This window comes from Eurosta solidaginis, chromosome 5, assembly GCF_040869045.1.
Source record: "Eurosta solidaginis isolate ZX-2024a chromosome 5, ASM4086904v1, whole genome shotgun sequence".
NCBI classification, from domain to species: domain Eukaryota; kingdom Metazoa; phylum Arthropoda; class Insecta; order Diptera; family Tephritidae; genus Eurosta; species Eurosta solidaginis.
Window position 1 is genome coordinate 59,331,636 of NC_090323.1, and position 27,535 is coordinate 59,359,170.

The following is a 27,535-nucleotide window of genomic DNA, read 5'->3' on the forward strand; positions in this document are numbered from 1 at the left end:
GCCCCCACAAGTATGGTAGGAAGCTGTCACAGCTCGCCAGATATCTCAATCGTGAGCGCAGAACTCGTAAACTGCGTCAACTGGCAGCCGATGGTAACATTGGCATCCGACCACCTGTCCATACTTATTTCGCTTGAGCGTACCGCCGACTTCATCGTCACTGAAAAACGCAATTTCATAAACTTCAAAAAAGGAAATTGGGAAGAATATAAATCCTTTACAGACAACCGCTTTGCTGCCCTCCCTATCCCGACTGATGCCCGCCAAGGGGAGCGTGCTTTCCGCAAGGTCATTGAATCCGCCTCGGCACATTTCATTCCCGCCGGGAGAATTCCCGAAATCCGGCCCCACTTCCCGGCGGAGGCCGCAAACTTAGCGAGAGAACGTGACCTTATAAGACAGCTTGATCCAGGCGACCCCCAAATAAGGGATATAAACCAACGCATCAGATTGCTTGTGGATGAACACAAGCGGGCGAAATGGGAGGAGCACCTAAGAGGTTGTAACCTCTCTACCGGTGTGGGTAAACTTTGGTCCACCGTAAAGTCCCTATCGAATCCGACTAAGCACAAAGACAAAGTTTCCATCGCCTTTGGCGACAAAGTGATGTCGGACGCGAAAAAATGCGCGAGCGCTTTCTGCCGACAATATATAATGCATCCTACGGTCGACAAAGATAGACGGAGAGCCAATAGACACGCACATAAACACAAATTCAGCGCTTCACCAATCACCATCACCGCTAAAGAGGTTGAGGACGCCATTGGTCGTGCTAAACCATCCAAAGCAGTGGGCCCAGACGGCATAACCATGCCGATGCTTAAAAACCTAGCGAAAGAGGGTTTCAAATAGTTAGCGCATGTCTTCAACCTGTCTCTTTCCACCTTTGTCATACCTGAGAAATGGAAAATGGCCAAGGTGGTCCCGCTACTAAAGCCTGGGAAACCAGCTAACATAGGTGAGTCGTATCGTCCGATATCTCTCCTATCGCCAGTGGCAAAGACGCTTGAAGCCATTATAACCGCACTGCGTTACCCGCCTTTACGCAACAAAACGCACCCCTGCGTGCAAGTGGCATCGCCGTCACCTGTTGCTGAACAGCAATGCCAATTGCACTCAGCAGTGGCAATTTAATTCAGCGATAGAAAAAATGGCAACGCAGCGTGGAATATATATATATAGAGAAGCGGCATTGATATATCACAGAGACGTGAACAAAATCGGAAAGTCAAAACTACGAATAGAAATTAGAAAAATCAAAGTTAAACTTAAAAACTAAGAACTGAAAAATGTGTAAAACTAAGTGTTAAATAAAACAATTATATTTAAAAACTAAAAGACATTTATTGAACTAAAAAAGGAAAAAGTAAGTACGTGTAAGTGTGCGTGTGTGTAGAGCGCATTTTTTGGTGTCCCAAAATGGACACCTTTCATGGCGACCGTGGGCCGAAGGCCTGCAAGTGCGGCGAGTGGCCATTCAAGCCTCCCAACAGGCACTAATTAAAGTACAAAGATCTAAAAATTAAATATTAATAAAATACGCATATATAAAAACAAAAAAGTTACAAATAATAATCCAAAAAAATATAAAAATGCAAAAATCTTACAAAAAAAAATTTAAATAACTATAAAAATCTACAAAAAAAACCATAAAATCTAAAAAAAAAAAACTATAAAAATGCAAAAATTTTACAAAAAAAAATTAAAAACAACACTACACAAAATGTTCTTTAAAAAACTATAAAAAATACAAAATTTAGGAAAACCCTACAAAAAAAATTACAAAACATTTAGAAACCTACAAAAAAAAAATTTTATTTAAAGACATTAAAAGTCACACAAAAAATACGAAAATTTGAAAAATATCTACAAACATACATCACACCTTTACGGATTCCTAAAACCTGGTGGAATAATCACCAGTTTTGAAACATTAAAAAACCTGAATTACAAAAAACCATACACATGGAAAATTGCAATTATATTAAATATATATGAGAAAAGTACGGAAATTGAATTACCAAAATACGCAAAATTAATATGGAAAATTTTAATTCAAAGCATACATTAATGTGTGCGAAATGAACAAAAAATTACATACAAACATTAAAATCATACGGAAAATCTAAAATTTTTAATTTTCGGCGAAAAACGGCTGAAGCCACGCCAACTCCATAACGGAACCATAATACGGTACATATTTATGTATATTGAAAAACGGCATTAGCCAAGTAACGCCCATAACGGAACCACAAGAAGAGAGCAAAAATAGCGGAAAGTACTCAGCAAAAGCAACGCCATCAGCAGCAGAGCAGTAAGCAGAGAGCAGCGGTACAGTAGGCGACATATGGTATGGCGAAATAAAAATTTCTTTACTTTCATACAATTTCATACAAATTCATTTAAAATACATTTTTTTCCCCCCAATTTTTATACTTATCAAAATTACAAAACTATTTTGCATTATATTTACAACTAATTAATCTAAATAACAACAAAAAAATAATAATAATTTACATTATATTAATCTTCCCTCTTTCAAAAATTATTTTTTATAAATACGTCAAATTTCCAAAAAAACTCATACTTAACTAATTACATTAATCACAAAAAAAAAAAATTTTTTTTAAATTATAATTTTCCACAAACATATAGGTATATGCATAAATATACAGGTAGGCACTGTGGGTCAGGGTCGGACAAAAAACGGGAAATTTTATAAGTTTTAGTTATTGGTCATCAAAGGAAGGTGGCAAAATTAATAATTAACCATTTGAACACAATGTTAGTTTTGATCCCACTCTGCCCTACAGTGGGCTTCATCAAAAACAGTACAAAAAAAAATAACATGATTACAATTTTTATTTAAAGCGGTGGTTCCGTAATTAACCAAAAAGATTTTTTTTGCGTAAACGGTGGTCCCGTAAACAACCAATGAATTTTTTGTAATCCCGGTGCGTCCGAGGATATTCATATTACAAATTTGAAAAGATGCGGTGCGCCCGTATCTATAAAAATAAAACCATACAATTTTAATAAAAACGGTGCGTCCGTAAAAGCACAAACACATTGAGATCTTTTTAATAAAGCGGTGTGTCCGTTATCAACAGCCAAGTCCTTTTACCAAAATAAAATATTTTCCTTTGAAATCAATTTAAATTAAATTACTTCAATATACATTCAATTTATCATTAAATATTCAGTCTTTCATTAAATTGCCGGATAATTCTTTCAATTTCACATCAACATTCAATTCAATTTCAATTTCTATTAAATTTTCGTAAGCAATTTCTACAAATTCGACTTTAATCAGTTTAAATATTTCTTCTTTGCTTCCTACTACATATGTTCCTTAGAAACCAAAAAGTAGTTCCCAGAATTTCAGAACAAGACTCAGATTCCGAAAATTCCAAAAATTCAGATTCCAATTCCAAAAATTCAGATTCCAATTCCAAAAATTTTAATTTCGAAAGTTCCGATTCCGAAAATCTCGATTTTAAAAGCCCAGTTTCTGAAGGCTCAACCACATATTCGCCCAGTACAATCAAAAACCTTGCTGTTAGACTTTCTTTGTCCGGAGAATTTCACGGATTTGAGGAATTGCCCGAAACAAATATTTCAAATCCTCCTAATTCCGATACAAACATGGCGACTCCTGAAGAAAAAAGGACGTTTATCGGCATATGTGCTGGTATTATGCGTGAAAATTATAGCGGTGAGCCCCTAGGTCTCGAATCTTTCATTACTAAAATTGAGTTAATCGAACAATTTGTCGACGAAAATTTAACTAGCATTTGTATTTCATATATTAAATCCCAACTCGATGGTAAAGCTCGATAGCAATATCAACTCAAGTACTTTCAGTTAACGGTATAAAAATAGCACTACGTAACCGTATAAAACCCGACAACTCCAAAGTTGTGGCCGGAAAAAATGAAGCTTTGCAAGTTAATAATAATAATTACACCGATTTTGCAAAACGCGTCGAGGAATTGTCTGATGCTTTAGAGCGTTCGCTCATTATCGAAGGGATTACTCAGACCAAAGCCCGTGAAATGGCCATCGAGCAAACAGTTAACGTTTGCCGATTGAACGCAAAAACCAGTTTAGTCAAATCAATCCTCGCTTCAACCAATTTTTCTGATTCCAAGGACGTAGTAGCTAAACTGATTGTAGAGCAATCGAATGAAATAAAAGAACGCCAAGTTTTAGCATTTAGAGCTCGGAACAATAACAATTTTAGAAATTTTCAAAGTAATTACCGAGGTCGAAATTTTCAAAATTAAAGTCGTAACTTTAACAATTATAGCCAAAATAGACCATCTTTTAGTAACAGTAACTACGGCAACAACTTCAATCGCGGCAATCAAAGGCAAAATTTCCGTTCCGGCGGAAATCGGAATCAGCCTAATAGTAATAATAATAGCAACAATAGTCGTACTAGCAATAATAGCGGTTCTAACATTTCCAATAATAGAGCTAGAAATGCAAGCGTCCGGGCTTTAAACAGGGAAGCCCCTCAGGAGCGAACACTGAGGGAGGAGGAGACAAATTACTAACTGATTCAGCTCACAATTTTTCTTCTCAAAACGTTTATTGTCTTAACTTAAATTATTCCGATTTTATACAAATAAATATTACTGGTTCTAACAAATTTTGTACATTTCTAGTCGATACACAAGCCGACATTTCGTTAATTAAAATTTCTTCTCTTAATAAAAATCTGTCAATTAATAACAATGATACAATTAATATTACTGGAACTACAGATACAGTTTCTACATTAGGTACTTTTACAACTAACTTACACTTTTCAAATTTTTATATCAAACATACGTTGCATGTAGTAGACAATGATTTCAACATTCCATCAGATGGAATACTTGGTAAGGATTTCCTAAAAACAAATAAATGCGATATCAGCTATGCAACAAATTGCATTTCCTTCTGGATAGGCAATGAAAAGATCGCACTTCCCATCCTTCACGGAATGGAAAACGATACATTTGTTATTCCACCTCGTTGCGAAGTTTATAGAATTTTCGCCTTGGAAAAAGAATCAGAACCACTTTTCGTGGATTCTCAAGAGATTTCTGACGGTGTTTTCTCAGCAAAATGTATAGTTGATACTAGTAATCCGATCATTAAAGTAATAAACACCACAAATAGCGTAAAATACGTAAATAACTGCAACATCCAAACAGAAAAACTTTCTAATTATCACGTTTATAAAATCAATAACCCAGTAAAACAAGATAGTCGTATTAAGGAACTTAAAAGCATTTTAGAAAAACAAATACCTAATTATGCTGAAAATAAGCTTATTAACTTATGTTTACAATATTCCGATATTTTTGCGCTTGACAATGATGAAATGACAATAAACAATTTTTATGAACAAAAACTAAGACTAAACGATACGACTCCAGTATACATTAAAAATTATCGCCTACCGTATTCTCAACGCGAAGAAATAAATAAACAGGTTAATAAATTATTGGAAAACGATCTGATCGAAAATAGTTGTTCGAATTATAACAGTCCCTTGATTTTGGTACCGAAAAAAGACCTAAAAGGCCAAAAATCGTATAGAATGTGCGTTGACTTTAGGGCTGTAAACAAAAAGTTAATTGCCGACAAATTTCCCTTGGCACGTGTAGACGACATTTTGGATAACCTTGGCCGTGCGAAATTCTTTTCTACTTTAGATCTTTTTTCGGGTTTTCACCAAATTCCACTTCACAAAGATTCAAGAGACATAACATCTTTTAGTACTGACCGCGGAGCTTTTCGATAGAAGGTTTTACCATTTGGTCTAAACGTAGCTCCAAATTCATTTTCAAGAATGATTTCAATTGCATTTTCTGGTATTTCACCCAACCAAGCCTTTATGTATGTAGACGATGTAATAGTAATTGGATGTAGCGAAGCACATCATCTCAATAATCTAAAAAAAGTTTTCGAAACCTGTAGGAAGTTCAACTTGCGACTTAACCCAAAAAAATGTAATTTTCTTAGGCCTGAAGTAACTTTCTTAGGGCATAAATGCTCAGCAAATGGTTTGCTACCAGACGATTCAAAAATTAAAGCAATTAAAAGGTATCCTAAGCCACGCGATGAAGATGCTGTCCGAAGATTCGTGGCATTTGCAAATTAATATAGGAGATTCATTCCAAATTTCGCTTCTTTAGCAGCTCCATTGAATCATTTGAGTAGAAAAAAGGTTGAATTTAATTGGGATACGGCATGTGAGATAGCTTTCGAAAAACTAAGAAAAAGTCTTATTTCTCCAAAACTTTTACAATATCCAGATTTCACCAAAGAATTTTTAATTACGGTTGATGCTTCAAAGTTAGGTTGTGGTGCGATACTGAGTCAAAATCATAATGGTAACGACTTGCCAATTTGTTTTGCTTCAAAATCCTTTAGCAAATCGGAACAAAATAAAGCAATAATAGAATTAGAACTTTTGGCAATATATTTTGCAATAAAGCAATTTCGTGCATATATTTATGGCACTCACTCCAAAGTTAAATCAGACCATCGTCCACTAGTTTATCTATTTAATATGAAAGATCCGTCGTCGAAACTTTCCAGAATCCATTTGGAATTGTCCGAATATAATTTTACAATAGAATATATTAAAGGAAAATCTAACGTAGGTGCAGACGCATTTTTGCGAATTTCAATTCAAGAACTTAAAAATTCCAATAATCAAATTTTAGCGGTACAGACGAGGTCTATGACGAAACGTCACGAACAATTACAACAATCGGTTGAAAACATAAACGAAGAAAATGTTAAATTACAGGAATTCGACAAATTTTCATATAATTTTTCCAAGAAAATCCATAGGATAAAAAGCCAAATATATCATGACAACGATAATGATAAAATCAATCTAAAAATATATGCGCATTTAAAACATAAAAAACCCGAGTTACTTAATATTGTGTGTACTAACAAAATAATGCAATTATATGAATTACTTTTGAAGCTTGAAAAAGAAGCTGGTAAACACAACATTAAGAAAGCAGAATGGCAAAAAGATGATCAGTTATTTAAATATTTTTCTATTTCAAATTTTAAAAGTACAGGAAATTCAATTTTAAAAAATTTAAAAATACTATTAATAGAACCTGTCGAAACAGTTACAGACAACGACAAGAAACTTAAATTAATGGAAATTTACCACAATGGCCCGATATCAGGAGGTCACTGCGGAAATAAAAAGCTTTACGCAAAAATACGTACAAAATATTATTGGAAAGGTATGACCCGTGATATTGCCACATACGTCAAAAATTGCAAAAAATGCCTTTTGAATAAAGTCAAGCCAAAAACCAAAGAAAATTTGGTGCTAACACCAACACCCTGCAAACCTTTCGATGTCGTAGTTATAGATACAATAGGACCTTTGCCTGAGTCGAATAATGGGAATACGTTCGCGGTTACCATTATGTGCGACATAAGCAAATACCTAGTTACAATATCAATCCCTGATAAGACAGCAAAAACAGTTGCAACAGCCATTTTTGAAGGCTTCATCCTCATTTATGGCATAATGGAATCAATTAAAACCGATTTAGGAACCGAACATAAAAATGAAATTTTCTCTGAATTATCTAAACTCCTAAAAATCGAACATAATTTTTCCACAGCTTACCATCATGAAACCCTAGGTACAATTGAAAGAAACCATCGGGTGTTTAATGAATATTTACGAGCTTTTCTAAATGATAACTTCCCCGAATGGGACGTTTATTTGAAATATTTTACATTTTTGCATAATACAACTCCTAGTACAGTTTTTGATAATGGATTTACTCCATACGAATTAGTATTCTGTAGAAATGTTACCTTACCAAATGAAGTTCAAAAGGAACAAATCGATCCAATTTACAATGTTGAAAGTTATGCAAAAGAAGTAAAATATAGACTATAAAAAACGCATAAATTAGCAAAAGATTTAATTAATAAACATAAAATTAAAAATAAGGATCTTTATGATAAGAGGGCGCGTCTGTTAGCTATTAATATAAACGATAAGGTAGTAATACAAAAAGAACCTAGAAATAAACATGAAAGCATTTACCAAGGACCATATATAGTCACAAAAATTGATGGAGTTAATGTCACGGTTTTTGATGAAGTAAATAAAAAGGAAAAAACCGTTCACAAAAACCGAATCAATAAGGTAAACTGATAATTTTTTCTCATACAAATTTACAAACTAGCTTGTAACTAATTTTAAATTTTCGTTACTCTGTTATTGAAGCATGAATTATCAAATTAAAATTTATATTAATATACGAAAACATAAATTTCAATTTGCATGTAAATAAAACCAAATGTTAATATGCACACACTATTTGTAATAATTATATATATAATACATTAATTTAGTGCAATAGAAATTAGAAAACAAATTACATGTACGTAATTAAATTAATATTAACAAAATTTCATATAGGAAAGGAAAAAATTGTTCTGATTGAACGAATGAGAAAAAAGGGGAGGAACACCCTAATATCATACATTCATTCAACCAAAACAATTTGAAAGTCATGAGAACAAGAAGAATATGACAAATCTGATCAACTTGTCAGATTCTTCTTTTTCTAAGGAGGGTTTGTATAACCGCACTGCGTTACCCGCCTTTACGCAACAAAACGTACCCCTGCGTGCAAGTGGCATCGCCATCAGCTGTTGCTGAACAGCAATGGCAATTGCACTCAGCAGTGCCAATTGCATTCAGCGATGGCCGCTGAGCGTTGGTGAAAAACGAACCCGAGTCTATTTGTTGTTAGACACATTGTGAATGATGACAAAGTGTGATCTCTTCTGCATAAACGTCAAAATTCCAAAGTGATTGGATCACCTGATTCGTATTTGACTATCGCTGTCTCATTCTGTATCTCTTTCTATCACCCGCTGAATATAGGCACCGCCCTATTGAACAGCCTGTCAAAACGCTGAAAAGTATCCATATTGAACAGCCTGTCAGGCAGTTGACAGATAAGAGATCAAACTTTGTCATCATTCACAATGGTTAGACATTTGAAGTGACCGGTCGTGACCAAACCCAAACCAAAGAAAAACCCAAAGTAAAGTTGAGACCCAAAGGAAAGGTTAAAACCAAAGTGTATGTACGATATCTGTAAACGAAATAGAAGACATGTGGTGAACAAAAAAAGAATAAAAGTCTAAGAACAGCAAAAGAATAAATTTAATTAGGGTTTACCATAAGTAAAACTGAAAGTGTACAGATTTCAATAATCAAAAAAGAAATTTATTAAATAAACTGTGAACAGAAAACTAAACCAAGTCTAATTAATTTGGAACTAAGGAAAAAGAAAGAAGTGTTTGTGTGTGCACAGTGGGCTGCATACCCACGAGCAAGCGTGAGTATATCCCACACCGGAAAAATGGTTGGCGTTAAAAGGCCAACATTTCACCATTTTGCTCCCTTATTTCCAAGCAAATTTGCAGCTAGCCCCTCATCAACATGGCTTCAGAAAACTCCATAGCACTACCACCGCGCTAAATGCCATTAGCACCCAGATAAATTGCGGTTTAAATCAATACCCCCACCATAGAACAGTACTCGTAGCGCTAGACCTATCAAAAGCTTTTGATACGGTCAACCATGGCTCGTTACTGCAAGACCTGGAAGGGTCTACCCTTCCCCATGTCTTAAAAGGTGGACCGCAAATTATCTGGGTGGTCGGCAGGCATCGGTGCAATTTAGAAACGAAACATCAAAACCAAGGAGAATTAAACAAAGGGTGCCACAGGGTGGTGTCCTATCCCCACTTTTGTTTAATTTCTACATATCTAAGCTACCTTCACCACCGGAAGGAGTCACAATCGTTTCCTACGCCGATGACTGCACAATAATGGCCACATGCCCAGGCCCAAAGATGATGCGCTATGCAATAAAATAAACGGCTACCTCCCTGATCTCTCCAGTTTTTTCGCCTCGCGAAACCTGGCATTATCACCGACTAAATCTTCCGCGACCTTATTTACAACATGGACGTCCCAAATGTCGACCATTTTGAACATCCACGTCGATGGCACTACGCTACCGACTGTCCTACACCCCAAAATCCTGGGTGTGACGTTTGATCAGGATCTACATTTTGGTGAGCACGCAATTGTTCCGAGCCGTAACAAAATAAACAGGCGTCGGACCTTTATGCCGGTGAATCCAGTACTTAACGAAAATTATCCAAAACACGCGGAAGAGGAACGCATACTCCCCAGGGAAACGCGTGTCACTCTTGCTAAACTTCGTTCTGGATACTGTAACAGGTTAAACTCTTACCTATCCAGAATCAACCCCGACATACAAAATGTATGCCCCGCTTGCAATGTGTCCCCACATGATACCAACCATCTCTTCAATTGTAATGTGGAACCAACGCCTCCAACACCCCTTTCCTTATGGTCCACCCCTGTTGAAACGGCAAGTTTCCTTGGACTCCCGTTAGAAGATATTGATGACAATTTGTGATCGGTCGCGGCTATTAGGTGGGGCGAGCATTGCTACAACAACAGACAAAAGATGCTAGCAAATATTTTTCTTATATAGTGAGAATGCTCATAACAGTGCTTTGCGAAATTTTGTATGTGAACGGGTAAGGCGAAATAAACTTCAATTGCCAAGTCTGAAGTTGCTTTATGTTTATAAACGCAACATCTTGCGTAATTGTGGCGATGTTATTGGAATGCATAATAAATACTATGTTTAAACAGAAAAATAAATTGAAGCGATTTCGATTTAAATTGAGTGGTGTTCAATTTAGCTTACAAAATAGTATTTTGGTAGCTGGTTGGCTTATCTCTACAGCAACAATATACCTTTGTTCAGACTGTCAAAATGTGCATGTTGGTATTAGGCGAATGGAATGGAATGAAAACATAAAACTTTGAAATTTTTTTGTGTTGTAAGAAAATGTGTTCAATGTTTTGGTTTTATTCTTCTTCTTTTGGCAATTCCTACTCCAGTGATATGAAAAAAAAATAAAACAGCTGATGAAATGAGCCAACCATATGGTTGGGCCATGCTTAAAACTGACGCTTAAATCTACTCAATAAACACACTTTACAAGGTTGCATTTGCAGTTTGAAACAATTTATTACGCAATTTTATTTAAATTGGCATTTTATTACAATTTAAAAATAAATAAATGTGTTACAATTTATTATATGATAAATTGCGTAATAAATTGCCCAAATGGTATAAATTGACAATTTGGTGTGTGTTTGTACCAGGCATGCTTAACCAACGAACCGATATCATTTCGTTACGATAATTAACGTTAATAAACGAAACAAAGCCGTTTCGTTTATTAACGTTAAGAACGTCAAATTAACAAAATGATTTTGTTTCGTTTTCTGCCATATCAAAACGAAATCAAATCGTTTATGTTGATTATTAATTTCAAACTATGCTGGCAAAGCTGATTGATGGCGGAGTCATTAAAGGTGAAAGCATTAGCCAAGCTGATTGCAACTTTTCTCATGAATTTTGACAGTACGAACATTTCTCAGAGTATTTTTGACATTACCACCAACGAATTACACAAACAAATTACATGGAGTTTGTGTGTGTATGCCCGCTCGCTGTTACCACCTTACGGATTCACCATGGCTATAGCATTGCCAGCACAATTCGAACATAAAGTATCACGTTTTTGTTAACGTTTTTAACGTTAACGAAAGCTTTTCGATTCGGTTAAAAACGAGATACAGTTTATCTTGATAATTTTTTTATCGATAATATTTCGAAGTTTTTCAACGGAAACGGTGGAAATTTTTTGATAAATGATTAGCTTAACGTGTGTCTCGGCCATGCACTAATCTCTTTAATTTCGAGATTCCATCTAGAGACAACACAGTAATTGTTTCATAACTAGCAAGTACTGAACATCTTATATGAAAAAACTAGTTATTAAAAGATAATCTCGTTATTTGTAAACTAAGTCTTAAATTTATATGGTTGAACTGCAAGGGATTTTTGCATTAATGTCGACGTGCCACCACCTTATGCTATGTTCAAACAGAAAAATAAATTGAGGCAATATCAATTCAAATTGAGTGGTGTTCATACAACTCAATTTAGCTTACACAATAGTAATTTGATGGCCGGTTGGCTCATCTCTACAGCAACAACATACCTGTGTTCAGAATGTCAAAATGTGCGTGTTGGAATTAGGTGAATGGAATGGAATGAAAAAATAAAACTTTAAAATTTGTGTGTGTTGTAAGATAATGTGTTCAATGTTTTGGTTTCATTTTGAGTTTGCCATCCTCTTTTGACAATTCCTACTCCAGTGAAATGAAAAAAATAATATCAGCTGATGAGATGAGCCAACCATATAGTTGAGCCATGCGCAGCTGACGTTTAAATCTACTCAATAACCACACTTTACAAGGTTGTATTTACAGTTTGAAACAATTTATTACGCAATTTTTTTTAAATTGGCAATTTGTTATTACAATTTATTATATGATAAATTGCGTAATAAATTGCCCAAATGGTATAAATTGCCAATATGGCGTGTGTTTGTACCTAGTATTAAATGTTCTACCAAGTTAAACAAGATATTGTTGAGGAGCTGGTAACACTATTCGCCACGTTCATATGTTTTCGTTTATTTAATTGCAACAACGGAAAAAGCAACAATAGTACCGAAGTGTTTTCCGCGAATAACTTTTAAACGAGATAAAAAATATAGTTTCTGCTTTCGGATTCTGAATCTTGACAAAAATACGCGTCTTTTGATACCGCTATCGATGCAATGTTACTAAATTTGGAAATTTAAAAGCGTATATTTCATAAACTAAGAGTTTCCTAAAGCTACGGATTCCATTTTTAGGACACCCTCTACCCCTACAAATCAACAAACGTTTGAAAATCGTGGCACCTTATATAAAATCCAACTCGTTTTCGCTTAGACCTCGAAATCAGACTTCAACAACAATCGGTAGCGAAGGTTCGTTACATCTTTAGTACCCACTCATGCATATGTATATATGTAATGGATTACACGCACATATTTGTACCTATATATATAAAATTAGTAAAATTTGCGAAATTTTGAAACATCGAAAATTTACACGTTACTTTTCTGCATTCCATATCAAAAATGTCTTAATAAAAACGACTGAATGTAAACCATTCATCTAGTTTGAATGCACTTTCTTGCTTGAAATATGTAGGTTTCCCATTTAATTCCCTTCCGTATGCTCTGGTGAAAAAGTTACATACCCAGGTAATAAAATATATCAATATTTACTTGCTAATTTTCACCTGTATTTTGTTTTAGCTTAATTTGTAAATGTTATCTAGTGATATGGCAGTATTGCAGTAAGCAACAATTGCGTTTTAGCAATAAATGCTTTTTTACTTTTTTTCACTTATTTTCAGCACTTGAATATGTATATGTTTGGAATTTCTTTCTTTACTACGCTTTATTGATCAGCAATTTATGTTTTACACGAGCCGAGCCACAAAAGTGAACTGAACGCAACGAACAGGAAAATTCAATGCATCAAGTATTGGCTCCATTAAGTTTTGTTTTTTTTTTTTTTTGTGTAGTGGAAAAATGGGGAGCCTCGTATTTGGAAATTTGTCGAACTACAAAAATAAAGTGCAATTGGCTTTAATTTGAGCGTTGCCAGTTGACTCAATGAAAATGTGTGTACAGAGAAATTGCGGGATTTTGGAGTCGTATTATGAAACCCCTGTAAGAACTACTACCCTTCAAAAAACGCGAGTACCCATAAATAATGTAAGGAATACTCTTTTGGGAGTATAGGAGTATTCCAAAACTAATCTGTATTCATACAAAAAATGTGCTCCAATTAACATTGCGATGTCCTAGGAGAGGAGTAGGTGATCCCACTCTCGCTTTGTTTGTGAGTATTCCATAGAGTACATAAGTGAGAGTACTTTCCATCTACGCTGGGTTAACTGGCGCCAGAAATTTAAGTTGTTTTCCACCTGGTCCCTTAAGTGGATTCTGGGTCCCCTCTTCCTCTGCTTCCATAGGCGGGTTTCGATTCATATACTTTCTTAGCCAGAGCATCATCTTTCATTCGCATGAGATGGCCTAGCCAGCGAATCCACTTTGTTGTAATTCTTTGGGCTATGCTGATGGCTGAGCAGCATTTGCATGGGACCGCATGTACAGTTTCAATTTTTGTGAAGTTTTTCAGCCACGAAAAAAAAATTTTTTTCGAACTGAACACAAGCATTTTTGCATTTACTGTAAGGCAAAAATATATCTCAATGTTCTATTTTGATACATTTTTTATTAATTATTTTAATCACGTTTGGCAATAAAAATCTTAGCTTGAGAATCTTCAAAAAACATCTGTCATCCATGAATTTAAAAACTGCTCCTACCTTAAAATATTTTTTATGAAAAAATTACATGACATATGAATTTAGGTTGCCATACCAGAAATATTGTAATGATTGAGCAAATGTTTGAAGATTTAATGAAGATTTAACTTAAATCTTCTGCTTTCAAGATTTAATTTTGTATGATAAAACTTGCAAGATTTAGCGTTAAATCCTTTTAGATTCCTAAATCTCGAATAAAGCTCTAAGTGGAGTGCTATAAGAATATTTATATGAAATAAAGTAGTGTGTATACAACACGAATTATTTATATTTTGTAAAAACGAGCCTAATTTTTTTCGGTAAGCTACTCATATTAGTATACGAAACATAATTATTTTTGTACCATAATTCAGAGATAATAGTCTCTGAATGATACCAAAAAATTCCGGATTGCCGGGATAGTCATTTTAAAATCCCAAAATCCCTTGCAAAAGATTTTCGGGACTGGATGCCTTATTTCACAACTTTTTTTTTTTGTTTAAATATTTCGGGAGCCCTGTATGTTCCTTTAACCACACTTTCGTTATTGCCTTTGTATCAGATGGTTGTCAAAAAAATGCGTCATAGTGTACAAGTACAAGTGTGTTGACTCGCTTAAGTGAGCATAACGGGAAAATCTGGGTTGTCATTGTTGTTTCGGTTGAAAACGGTCAATTAGGGTTCTGTGCAGAGACGTAAAAGATTGAAACAGGGTTTATGTAGTCACAAAAGTGTTGCTCCTGTTCCACAGCATTTTAATTTTAGATCATTTTCATTAAAAGTTTAATTTATTACGGAGGGTTACTCCTTTAAGTGTTAAAAGCAGAGAAAACGTAGAGTTTTTCTAATTATTGTGAAAAACTTTTTAATTTGAATTTCTGTACCCAAGTTTACTATATTTGTGTAACACAAAAATCTGGAGGTCAATTCCTTAACTATGAAAAACTGAAAAATGTGCACTTATTGAAAACTCATTTGCACACACAATTTACACTTTGAATTTAGTTGTGTTTTTATGCACAAAATTTTGAAACTAAAAACAAAATTTTCATTTGTCAGAAAAAACGGCCTAATGTCAAAAAACCCTATCGAAATACAAACTGGCTTATTTTTTTTTTAATGAACTACGTTGTCTTGTTTGGTTGTACGTTGTATTTTTCTTGTATTTCGTGGGTTTTTATATTATACCTTTATATTAAGTCGCTTTCATGTTTGTCCCCTCATTTCCATACGAATTTTTGACCCACGGAAAAGTATTTTTCGGTAAGTTCCCGTTGAGCTAGGCACTTGATACTTAGAGCATAGTTCAGATCTGGGGAACATTACAATGCAAGTGAAAAAAATCCGATAGGTGACGGGTCGAGATATACAGAAAATTTATTTTAAAATGGAAATTTTGCGATCGAAGTTTAACTAACTTCTCGATGATCTAGAGACTTGAAACTTAGCACACAGTTTGCGAGTCGATGGCACTACAATTCGTGGAAAACAGAATGCCGTCAGGTAGCAGACGAGTCGAGATAAACGAAAATCCCCGAAAAAACGCATGGAATTTAGCGATCGATTTTTAGGTAACTTCCCGGTGAGCTAGAGACTTGGAATTTGGGCCGTGAGTCAGAACCCGGTGAGAATGCAATATTTGATCAAAAAAATTTCACTAGATGGCGCATGGATCGAGATATTAAGAAAATTAATTTTGATTTGGGAATCTTTCAATCCATTTTTAACTAACTTCCCGGTGGCCTAGAGACTTGAAACTTGGCACACTCCGCTAGGTAGCGCGTTAAGTGAGATAACTAAAAATCCTTGCAAAACGAGGGGAATCTTGCAATCGATTTTATAGTAACTTCCCGGTGAGCTCGAGTAGTGTCATATAGGAGTTTGATTTGTTTGCACTTACAGTACCGTTTATTTGCAGGAGACTTTCACAGCTACAAAAATTAAGGCAGATTTACATAGACGCTTTGGCTGTGTTGCATTCATTAATTCATCTGTCGGGCGAAGTATCGAAAAATTTACATAAATGCTTTGATTGCGTGCCTACGCTTTGACAGCGCCGTACGAAAAACAATGACTTTAATTTGAATAAATTTTGCTTTACGTATGTTTCCGCATTGTTGCAGGCTACAAATCTTCTAGTATTCTTATTTCCGCGGAAATATATGCAACTATTTCATCTGTAAATACTAAAAAGTTTTATTAAACTATTAAATGCAACTCAGCTTGAAGTACTCTTACGTACGAAAAATGCAACTCTAGACCTGAGATTTGCATCAGGTCAGCGAGGCTGTTTGTAGTTTTGACGTTTATCGCTTAGTTGACACACTTGTATAGGTACACTATAGGGCCGTTCCATTGGTTTATCGAGCTCTGGCTCTGGCTCAAATCTCATTGGAACGATCTGGATCAACTTTATGAGAACTGGCAGCACTAATATAAAACATCTGTTTTGTTGAAAATAAGAAGAAACGTACACAAAATTTTAAGATACTGATAGAATTATTAACATTTAAATAGTTTCGCACGTAAGCAAACTATTTATTTTCCTTACATCATCTTCAAGTTGTTTACTCTTTCAGTGTTTTTGCTTTTAAATATGACGAATTCTTTTATGTATACACAAATGTACACATATTTAGTTCAGTGCTACAATGGCTCAACTATATGGTTGGCTCATCTCACCAGCTGATTTCATTTTTTTCATATCACTGTAGTAGGGATTGTCAGAAGATGGCAAACTTAAAATTAAACCAATGACTTTACAACATTTTCTTACTACATACAAATGCTGCTAAGTTTTATGTTTTCATTCCATTCCATTCGTCTAACAGCAACACTCTGATTTTGGCAATGTGAACAAATGTATGTTGTTGCTGTAGAGATGAACCAACCATATAGTTGAGCCATGAGTGCTACCAACTCAAAAGTGGTTAGCTATCAAAAAATCTACTACAGAAACCGAAACGAACAGAACTGCTATACGGATCAGAAATTGAACCAGATAAATATCAGGATCACAACGTTGTTGCATTTGCATCATTGTAAATTTTACCAAGTAGCGCAACTAACAGCTGATCGGTGAAAATTCGCACATTCACACGCACAGTTCTCGACTCAATTTCAAAACAAAACTTTAGATTATTTAATTCAAATTTTAAAGTGAGATAATCCTTACAAATTTATGTTTACAGAATATATATGGCGTTTTTGTTGTTATTAAAACAATAGTTTTATTTATATTAAAGCCTTTATCATTTTTTTTTTTTAACTTTGAAAAATCTCCGAACACCATTCCTTCATTATATGACATTCGACTGCCTAGTCCACTGCCTTCCACTCTATTCGCAACATAACCTCTACTTAAGCTGCCAAACTATATAGTAAACAATGATTTGCATGTTAAATTTCTATCCATATCTCGCTCAAGTCTCAATGGCATTGTTTACTATATAGTTTGGCAGCTTAATTCGAGGTTATGTTGCGAATAGAGTGGAAGGCACTCGCAGGTCGTGAAAATAGGCACTCGAATGGAGTGGAATGAAGAACAGTAGGAAGACCAGAGTTGCATTGGATCAATCATTGTATCAATATTAAAGATAAATTTCGAAAAAATAATTAAATACTTGAGTATAAGCAAAGATTTTCTTTCAATTACTGCAATTAAGGTGTCTTAGATGCTATATATTCTAAAATTATAACATTTTATGTCTGTTTAAAAATTTAACTTCAATTTCCCTAAGATTTCCGTAATATGGCCATTAGTGATGTTTGTGTGTGTGTGCAAATTTTGAGCGATCAGCTGTTAGTTGCGCTACTTGGTAAAGTTTACAATGTCAATGGAACGTAACTTATGAATTGCGTCAATGATCAACAATTTTTTAATCTGTAAAAAACTATTTCGCTTGCATATTTAATTTGAAATAAAGGTATTTTCGTGCAAAGAAATATTATGTCAGCACCTTCTGATAGCCAATTACCCAAAATAAAGGTCGATGGTAAGGCACCGAAATTGGATAGAGTGCAACTCGAGTTTATGAAAATCATCGAAGAAAAGAACTTTATACGTGTCGAAAAGTTGCAGCGCACACGAAGAAATAACCTTATTACGGCCGGTATACTGGGCGCATCCGTACTTGGAATCTATGTTTACTCAATGCTATCAGTACATCAAGAAGATTTTCTAGATAATTTCGAAGAACCTAAAAAAGTATCAAAGGAATAAACAAATTATATGTTTCATAAAGTTAAATTTAATTTTAAAGCATCTACAAACCATTCGGAGGGCAACAATATTGTTGTGTAATTACAATTTTTCTTGAAATCGCGTGAGGCAAGTTTGAACCTTTTTTACATTGTTCACAATGATTTTTTACTTTATACTTTCTTTTTTATAGACATTTGTATTTGTTTAGATATTATTTGCATTGAAAATGCCACATGCTGCTGTACGAGTACTCACCGGCGGCGTACGATTGCCGCCCATGCCAAGCATCAGAGATCTTGTCAAACTTTATAAATTACAAGCTCTTAAACATATGAGCCAAAATTTCATTATGGACGAACGTTTAACTGATAAAATTGTAAAAAGCGCGGGACGTATAGACACCAAGGATACCGTACTGGAGGTTGGCCCTGGGCCAGGTGGCATAACACGTTCAATTTTACGAAGAAAACCCGCCCGGCTAATTCTCGTTGAAAAGGATGAACGTTTTATGCCAACACTGGAGTTGTTGAAGGAATGCGCCGGTCCTCTAAATACGGAAGTCGAAATATATACAGCAGATATTTTACGTTTCGATATAGCAAAGCATGTGCCTATGTCAGAAAATCGTTTGCACTTAATTGGTAATCTGCCGTTTTCAATATCTACACGTCTACTTATAAATTGGTTAAATGATTTGTCCTTGGGACGTGGTGCTTTTCAAAATCATAACACCTCTATGACTTTGACTTTTCAAAAAGAGGTTGCTGAACGCATTTGTGCAGAAATTGGAGACGCTCAACGTTGTCGCTTGTCAATAATGTCGCAAATATGGACACAACCTTTTCTAAAATTTATCATACCTGGCAAAGCATTTGTGCCCAAGCCTGATGTTGATGTGGGCGTAGTTAAGCTGGTACCACTTAAGCATCCGAAAACAGATTTGCCATTCGAATTGGTTGAACGTGTAATGCGTTGCATATTTAATATGCGTCAGAAATATTGTAGGCGTGGTTATAGTAACTTGTTGCCACCAGAGAATCGTGATGAAATGACTGATGCACTTTTTGAGTTGGCCGATGTTGATCCAACAGTAAGACCATTCGAGCTATCTGTTGATGAATGTTTACGTTTGATTACGGTGTATGCAGGTTTCATAGAAAAATATCCCGAAGTGGCAGATTATGATTATAGAGCAAGGAAAAAACCTCTGAATGACAACATAGATTAAGAAACAGTTTATTTGAATTTTAGCTTATTGGATTTTGAACAGCTAACTGAATGTAGCAAAGTTTTACGTTCGCTCACCTTTGTTTGTTCTCTTATATATATTATATGTTTAATATATTCTTTTGATTAAAAAAAATGTCTTTATTGAATCTTTTTAATTGGACTGCACGTAGTTCTATATGTACATCGTAACTTAATAAGGATTTGTAAAGGAATTATCGGAAGTCGACTAACTTTATGTACAATTGATTCTTATTACATAGATGTATGTATAATTCAATATGTATAAAATGTAAAATTTGCACTTGGACGGAACCTTTTATCGCGTATTTAGAAACTTTAATCAAGAGATTCGAGATTTCGTCATAACATATATTTTAAATGATTAATAACAGCTAAGAATTGTGTCAGCTAGCTTGATTTGACTTAAAATTACTGCCATATAGTTATTAGCTAAGGCACTTGTGAAAACTTTTCATCTGTTAATCGTATTCACTAGTGAACACAAATTTCGAATCCTAATATTAGTCTTCTTGCTAACAAGAGTACAGCACTTACACCTCCAACCATTGCTATTGAACTAATTCGGGAAATACCATCAACACCGTTACAACGATGATCAAGAAAGCAGAAACAAAACGTTACATCGTTGAAATAATCGCGTTTTACATCATGCTCTTTAATTGTGTGATTGACATAGTTCGCCAGACGTACATCTTTTGCAGCGAGACGGCAGCCTTCATACTTATCAGCAGGTATATCTGTACGAAAGCTCAATGAACTCAAGCAATCACGTGTTATAGCTTCTTGTGCTGAAATTGATCGGTAATTTATTATTCTAATAAACAAATTTTTTGCAGCTTTTGTACGTACCACCACGTTTCTCAATTAATTTTACACAAATGTCGTTGGTCTCCGGACATTGCTCGCCCAGAAACCCGATTCCACGCCAATTGAATTTTTCGCCACATCCTGGTGTGGATGATGTGCATCGATAACACCAAATCGCTGAGCCTATTTTGTTGAGAATACAAAAAAAAATAAAAAACTTAACCAAAGCTGTGAACGAGTGATAGAAACTCTTTTTTCTTTAATCTGGATATTGTGACAAAAACGGGGCTGGTGATGAACGAGAATAATCCTAAGTTCTTTCTACCACCGCTGAAAGAGAAATCAAGATGTGTATACTCGCACGAAACAAATTTGTCTAATACAAACGTCGCTTTGGTTCAAATTTTTGAAGTCTCAAGTATTCTTGAACTATCAGTAGATGATATCGATGGCATAGAAATTACGGAAGTTAACTATGAACCATGTAATCATAGTTAATAAGTGTAGCGGATTGTCGAATGTCGATACCAGCAATTGTAGTTTGATGAGTTCCGTCTCATCGTAAACACGGCTGCTCTGTATGCCAGCATGAGCGCCTCATTCACCAGCAGTGATCATCAACGAGTTCTTGGGATTCAAGGGGTTGTGTAGCGCAATATATAGATTCTCCAACCCAATTGTCAACCTCACCTTCGAGCGGCGAATCCCGTTTCACTAACAGACGAGGCTCTGGCGACCCCAAGCTCCTCATGGAACTTGCGGGTGGGGAGGGAGGGATGGCCTGAAGGTTTAATGTGGCCATATAAATCGTTCCCGAGATGGTCGGGCCAGCACCTTAATGGTGCTGTTACCGGAGCGTATCGGATCTGTATCCGACAAAGGACCATCACATCGATAACACTCCCCAAAGCCTTCGGGGAGTAACCTAATCGCTACAACAACAACAACATCAACGAGTTCTTCCAACATCCATTCAATTTTTTTTTTTTTTTGAACTCGATTGAAATAAAAGTGAAAAGCACGATTCAGTTGTAATTGGTTGCGAGTTTGTAGACATCTTAACAATTCTATTATGATTTCTTACCAACTAAATGTTCTTATTCTATACTCATTCATAAATGTATACGTCACAAGTTGCTCATTCTAATCTTACTGTCAGTAGCTTTATGTATTCCTGCTTACCTTCCCGAACAGCTAATGTTGCAACAATTAATATAGTATAAATTAATTTTCCCATCATTTTATCGTGTAAGTATAATGCAAATAAATAAAAAACATAAATAAAGCAACTATTCTGCGATATAGTAGTAAACAAATGAGTGAAGCAATTTAACAACGCCCAATAGAATTTTTACAATTTCAAATGTCATTTACTAACTCACAGTGCTACCAGACAACTTTTTCGTAAACCAACAGAACTGTTGTGCACTGTTCACATTTCCATGACAACACTCTTGGGTAGATAGCATGTTACGTTGTAGTTGTTGTTGTAGCGATAAGGTTTCTCCCCGAAGGCTTTGGGGACTGTTATCGATGTGATGGTCCTTTGCCGGATACAGATCCGGTAACACAGCACCATCAAGGTGCTAGCCCTACCATCTCGGGAACGATTTATATGGACACATTAAACCTTCAGGACATCCCTTCCTCCCCACCCCCAATTTCCGTGATGAGCTTGGGGTCGCTAGAGCCTCGTCTGTTAGTGAAACAGGATTCGCCGCAGATAGGTGAGGTTGACAATTGGGTTTGGAGAAGCTATATATTGCGCTGGCAACCTGAAAGCGTTGCGCTACACAGCCCCTTGAATCTGGTATTTTAGTCGCCTCTTACGACAGGCATACCTACCGCGGGTATATTCTGACCCCTTAACCCTCATGTTACGTAATTGATTGTTGTTGTAGCCATAAGAATTTTAAAAACAAAAGAAAAAAATTAAATGTGAAAATCAATTTTTTTTAAAAACCCTCTCAATATAAGCTTTAAATAAGGCATTTGCGACTTTTTCATTTCGTACCTTTTAATGGAAACTATTGAAATATATGAGGTGAATATAATTTTACGTCCTTTCAGCAAAGAGGATAAATATAATAAGAGCCGTCACTCGTTATTTTCTAGGCATTTACTCGATGTTGACTGAGAGGTAGACGCTACTTTTTTTTGGGCGAGATGTTTATAAATGTCTTCTATACATTTTCATGGGGTATTTTTGTTTATTTTTCTGACTGTATTTAATTAATTATTTAATTCTCTTTCCAAAAATCACGTTTGCAAAAAGTGCCCACGCCGCATGGATAAATGGGAGACAATTCAAAAATGTCCCTCATAGAAAACATTCGGCATCAATTTTTGCTTTCCAGCGAGTTACTCGCCACAAAATAACGAGTGACGGCTCATATTATATTTATCATCTCTGCTTTCAGCTTGCTATTGGCAAAACTTGTCACTGCAGTAAAAACAATGCTCTGAATTGGTAAAGGCTCTTATCATTGAAGAATCTCTATATATACATATGTTATTGACATTTCGACATAGCGATTTGAATTACTAAATTTTTATACTCAGCTGAGCAGAGCTCACAGAGTATATTAACTTTGTTCGCATAACGGTAATCCGTAACGACATAAACTAATCGAGATAGATATAGACTTCTATATATCAAAATGATCTGGGCGAAAAAAGAAATTCATTTAGCCATGCCCGTCCGTCCGTAAACACGATAACTTGAGTAAATGTTGAGTTACTTGATGAAAATTGGTATTTAGGTTCCTGGGCGCTCATTTCAGATCGCTATTTAAAATGAACGAAATCGGACTACAACCACGCCCACTTTTTCGATATCGAAAATTTCGAAAAACCGAAAAAGTCCGATAATTCATTACCAAAGACGGATAAAGCGCTAAAACTTGCTAGGTGAGTTGATCTTATTACGCAGAATAGAAAATCAGTAAAAGTTTGGACAATGGGCGTGGCATCGCCCAATTTTAAAAGAAGGTAATTGAAAAGTTTTGCAAGCTGTTATTTGGCAGTCGTTTAAGATATCATGATGAAATTTGGCAGGCACGTTACTCCTATTACTGTATGTGTGCTAAATAAAAATTAGCAAAATCGGGTGACGAACACGCCCACTTTTAAAAAGAAAATTTTTTTAAAGTCAAATTTTAACAAAAAATTTATTATCTTTACAGTATATAAGTAAATTATGTCAACATTCAACCCCAGTAATGATATGGTGTAACAAAATACAAAAATACAAAATTTCAAAAAGGGCGTGGCTCCGCTCTTTTTCATTTAATTCGTCTAGAATACTTTTAATGCCATAAGTCGAACAAAAATTTACCAATCCTGGTGAAATTCGGTAGGGGCATAGATTTTATGACGGTAACTGTTTTCTGTGAAAATGGGCGAAATCGGTTGAAGCCACGCCCAGTTTTTATACACAGTCGACCGTCTATGCTTCCCGTTATGTCATGTTTCTGCGACCTTTTCTGTCATGTATGGTGGTGTTTGCCAGTTCGCGCAAATGTTCGCCAAAAATCAAAATATTTTAATTTTTGGCGAACATTTGCGCGAACTGTTCGTGCGTGTATGGCGAAATAGCTCATAATCGTAGTAATTTCTGAACGGAACAGACGTGCGCGAAAAGTAAAATGGACAATAAAAAATTTCTGAGTGAATTTATTGAAATGTATAAATCTTTGCCATCATTGTGGCAAGTAAAAAGCAATATTGCTGCAGCACAATTGTTGTCCGTATTCATCGCTGTCTGAAAGAGAACTAATGCGAACAAGATTGCGGAATGTTCGTGGAAATGTTCGTGTCGTGTATTTAACGCTTTACTTCACGTACTTATCTGTGAACTCACTTTTTCTTGTTTTAAAAAATGGCCGAAATCCGACTATGACCACGCCCACTTTTTCGATATCGAAAATTACGAAAAATTAAAAAAATGCCATATTTCTATACCAAATATGAAAAATGGATGTGACACCTACCATTTTAAGTAGAAGAAAATAAAAAAGTTCTGCAGGGCGAAATCAAAAGCCCTTGGAATCTTGGAAGGAATACTGTTCGTGGTATTACATATATAGATAAACTAGCCTTTACCCGCGGCCCCGTCCGCAAGGAGAAATTTAAATATATGGGCTCTTCGCATTAGCCTGCTTATCAAGTTATCTGTTTAAAATTTTGTTTTCTGTCTAATGCATTTTATTTTTGAAATTGAGTAAAAAAAAGCACTAAATGAGCTGATAACCTGATAGGATCACAAATGATCCCGAAATTGTCCAGAAAAAGCTACGAAATGACCCCCACGCTATAGCGGACGGATCCCGAAAACCATCCAGAAATGCCCCGGAAGGGTCTCCAAAAGTTCCCGAAAAAGTCCCAAAAAAACCCAAAATGACAACGACACGATTCCAGACGTATCCAGAGAACCACACAGAAATAATCAATGAAGGTGTTCCAAAATGATCCCGAAAAGGTTCCGAAATGACCCTGACGGGCTCCAGGGCGGATCTCAAAACCCATTCCGAATATATCCAGGAAGGGTCCCTAAATTATCCCGACATACTCCAGAGAAAGTTCCGAAATGGCTCCGAGGGGATCCACGATGGATCGCGAAAACCATACAGAAATGATCTTGGGAGGGCCCAAAATGATCCCGAAATAGTCTCGGAAAAGTCGAGAAATTACCCTGACAGGATCCCGAACGAATCCTGAAAACCAATCTTAAATGATGCCGAAAAAGTCCCGAAATGACCCTGATGGGACCCGAAAGTATCCCGAAAACTATCCAGAAATGATGCCGGAAAGGTCCTCAAATGATCTCCTAATAGTTCCAAAAAGACCCTGACGGGATCCAGAACGGATCCCGACAACTATCCAGAAATGATACCGAAAGGGCCCGCAAATGATCCCGTATTAGTCGAGAAAAAGTCCTGAAATGACCCCGACGGGATGCCGGACGAATCCCAAAAACCATCCAGAAATGATGCCGGAAGGGACCCCAAATGATTCCGAAAAAGTCACGCAATTATTCCGACGGGATCCTGAACGGATACCGAAAACCATCCAGAAGTGATGCCGGAAAGGCCCTCAAATGATCACATAATAGTCCCAAAATGACCCTGACGGCATCCCGGACAGATCCCGAAATCCATCCAGAAATGATCTTGGGAAGGTCCCAAAATGATCCCGAAATAGTCTCGGAAAAGTCCAGAAATTACCCTGACGGGTTCCCGGACGAATCCTGAAAGCCATCCTTAAATGATCCCGGAAAAGTCCCGAAATGACCCTGACGGGATCCCGAAAGGATTCCGAAAACTATCCAGAAATGATTCCGGAAGGTCCTCAAATGATCCCCTAATAGTCCCGAAATGACCGTGATGGGATCCCGAACGGATCCCGACAACTATCCAGAAATGATGCCGAAAGGGTCCGCAAATGATCCCGTATTAGTCGAGAAAAAGTCCCGAAATGACCCCGACGGGATCCCGGACGAATCCCAAAAACCATCCAGAAATGATGCCGGTAGGTATCCCAAATGATCCCGAAATAGTCCCGAAATGACCTCGTCGGCATCCCGGACGGATCCCGAAAATTATCCAGAAATGATGCCGGAAAGATCCCCAAATGGTCCCCTAATAGTCCCGAAATTACCCCGACGGGATCCCGGACGGATCCCGAAAACCATCCAGAAATGATGCCGGAAGAGCCCCCAAATGATCCCGAAAAGGTTCCCAAATTACCCCGACGAGATCCCGGACGGATACCGAAAACCATCCAGAAATGATGACGGTAAGTACCCCAAATGATCCCGAAAAAGTCCCCAAATGACCCCGACATACTCCAGAAAAAGTTCCGAAATGGCTCCGAGGGGATCCACGACGGATCGCGAAAACCATACAGAAATGATTCCGGAAGGATCCCAAAATGATCCCGAAATAGTGCGGAAATGACCCAGATGGGATCCCGCACAGATCCAGAAATGATTCCGGGAGGGTCCAAAAACTATCCCGGAAAAGTAACAAAAAATGCCGAAATGGCTCCTACGGCATCCCGGACGGATCCAGAAATGATCTCGGAAGGGTCCCTAAACGATCCCAAAATGGTCCCGAAATGACCCTGATGGATCCGGCAAACCATCAAGAAATTATGCCGGAAGGGTCCCCAAATGATCCCGAAATAATACAGAAAAAGTCACCAAACGACCCCTAGAGGATCCCCAAATGATCCCGTAATAGCCCCGAAAAGGTCCCGAAATAACCCCGACGGGATCCCGGACAAATCCCGAAAACGTTCCAGAAATGATGCCGGAAGGGATCCCAAATGATTCCGAAAAAGTACCGCAATGATTCCGACGGGATCCCGAACGGATACCGAAAATAATCCAGAAGTGATGCCGGAAAGGTCCTCAAATGATCACCTAATAGTCCCGAAATGACCCTTAAGGGATCCTGGACGGATCCCGTAAACCATCCAGAAATGATCCCGATATAGTCCCGAAGAAGTCCTGAAATGACCCTGAGGGATCTCGAAAGCATCCCTAAATGACCCTGACGGGATCCCGGACAGATCCCGAAATCCATCCAGAAATGACCTTGGGAGGGACCCCAAATGATCCCGAAAAAGTCCCGTAATGATTCCGACGGGATTCTGAACGGATACCGAAAACCATCCGGAAGTGATGCCGGAAAGGTCCACAAATGATCACCTAATAGTCCCAAAATGATCCTGATGGCATCCCGGACTGATCCCGAAATCCATCCAGAAATGATCTTGGGAAGGTCCCAAAATGATCCCGAAATAGTCTCAGAAAAGTCCAGAAATTACCCTGACGGGATCCCGGACGAATCCTGAAAGCCATCCTTAAATGA

The 27,535-nt window shown here is 36.6% G+C and overlaps 4 protein-coding genes across 11 annotated transcripts in view; 2 read left to right on the forward strand and 2 right to left on the reverse strand.

Moving 5' to 3' along the window:
- Positions 1-13,622, reverse strand: part of LOC137252583 (F-box only protein 32) — a 125,562-nt gene extending 111,940 nt beyond the window's left edge. For 4 of the 8 annotated variants that reach the window (XM_067788547.1, XM_067788546.1, XM_067788543.1 and 1 more), the window contains exon 1: positions 13,322-13,622. The gene's annotated coding sequence lies outside the window, so the exon portion shown is untranslated. Of the gene's footprint in view, positions 1-13,279 lie in introns of all 8 variants that reach the window. The other 4 variants (XM_067788548.1, XM_067788544.1, XM_067788540.1 and 1 more) reach the window with 2 other exon arrangements.
- A 4,597-nt stretch (positions 13,623-18,219) lies between these two features.
- Ccdc56 (Coiled-coil domain containing 56) lies at positions 18,220-18,822 on the forward strand. Its single transcript, XM_067792394.1, has 2 exons — positions 18,220-18,728; positions 18,793-18,822. The coding sequence occupies exon 1, from the start codon at positions 18,348-18,350 to the stop codon at positions 18,618-18,620; it is 273 nt and encodes a 90-aa protein (XP_067648495.1). The 5' UTR covers positions 18,220-18,347; the 3' UTR covers positions 18,621-18,728; positions 18,793-18,822.
- A 6-nt stretch (positions 18,823-18,828) lies between these two features.
- mtTFB1 (mitochondrial transcription factor B1) lies at positions 18,829-20,127 on the forward strand. Its single transcript, XM_067792391.1, has one exon. It carries the CDS (start codon positions 18,829-18,831, stop codon positions 19,828-19,830), a length of 1,002 nt encoding a protein of 333 aa, XP_067648492.1. The 3' UTR covers positions 19,831-20,127.
- On the reverse strand, positions 19,651-22,028 carry crim (QVR superfamily protein crim). The gene is made up of 3 exons (XM_067792392.1): positions 21,843-22,028; positions 20,703-20,843; positions 19,651-20,641 (listed from the first exon to the last, which is right to left on the reverse strand). The coding sequence occupies exons 1-3, from the start codon at positions 21,898-21,900 to the stop codon at positions 20,325-20,327; spliced, it is 516 nt and encodes a 171-aa protein (XP_067648493.1). The 5' UTR covers positions 21,901-22,028; the 3' UTR covers positions 19,651-20,324.
- Positions 22,029-27,535: the final 5,507 nt, after the last annotated feature.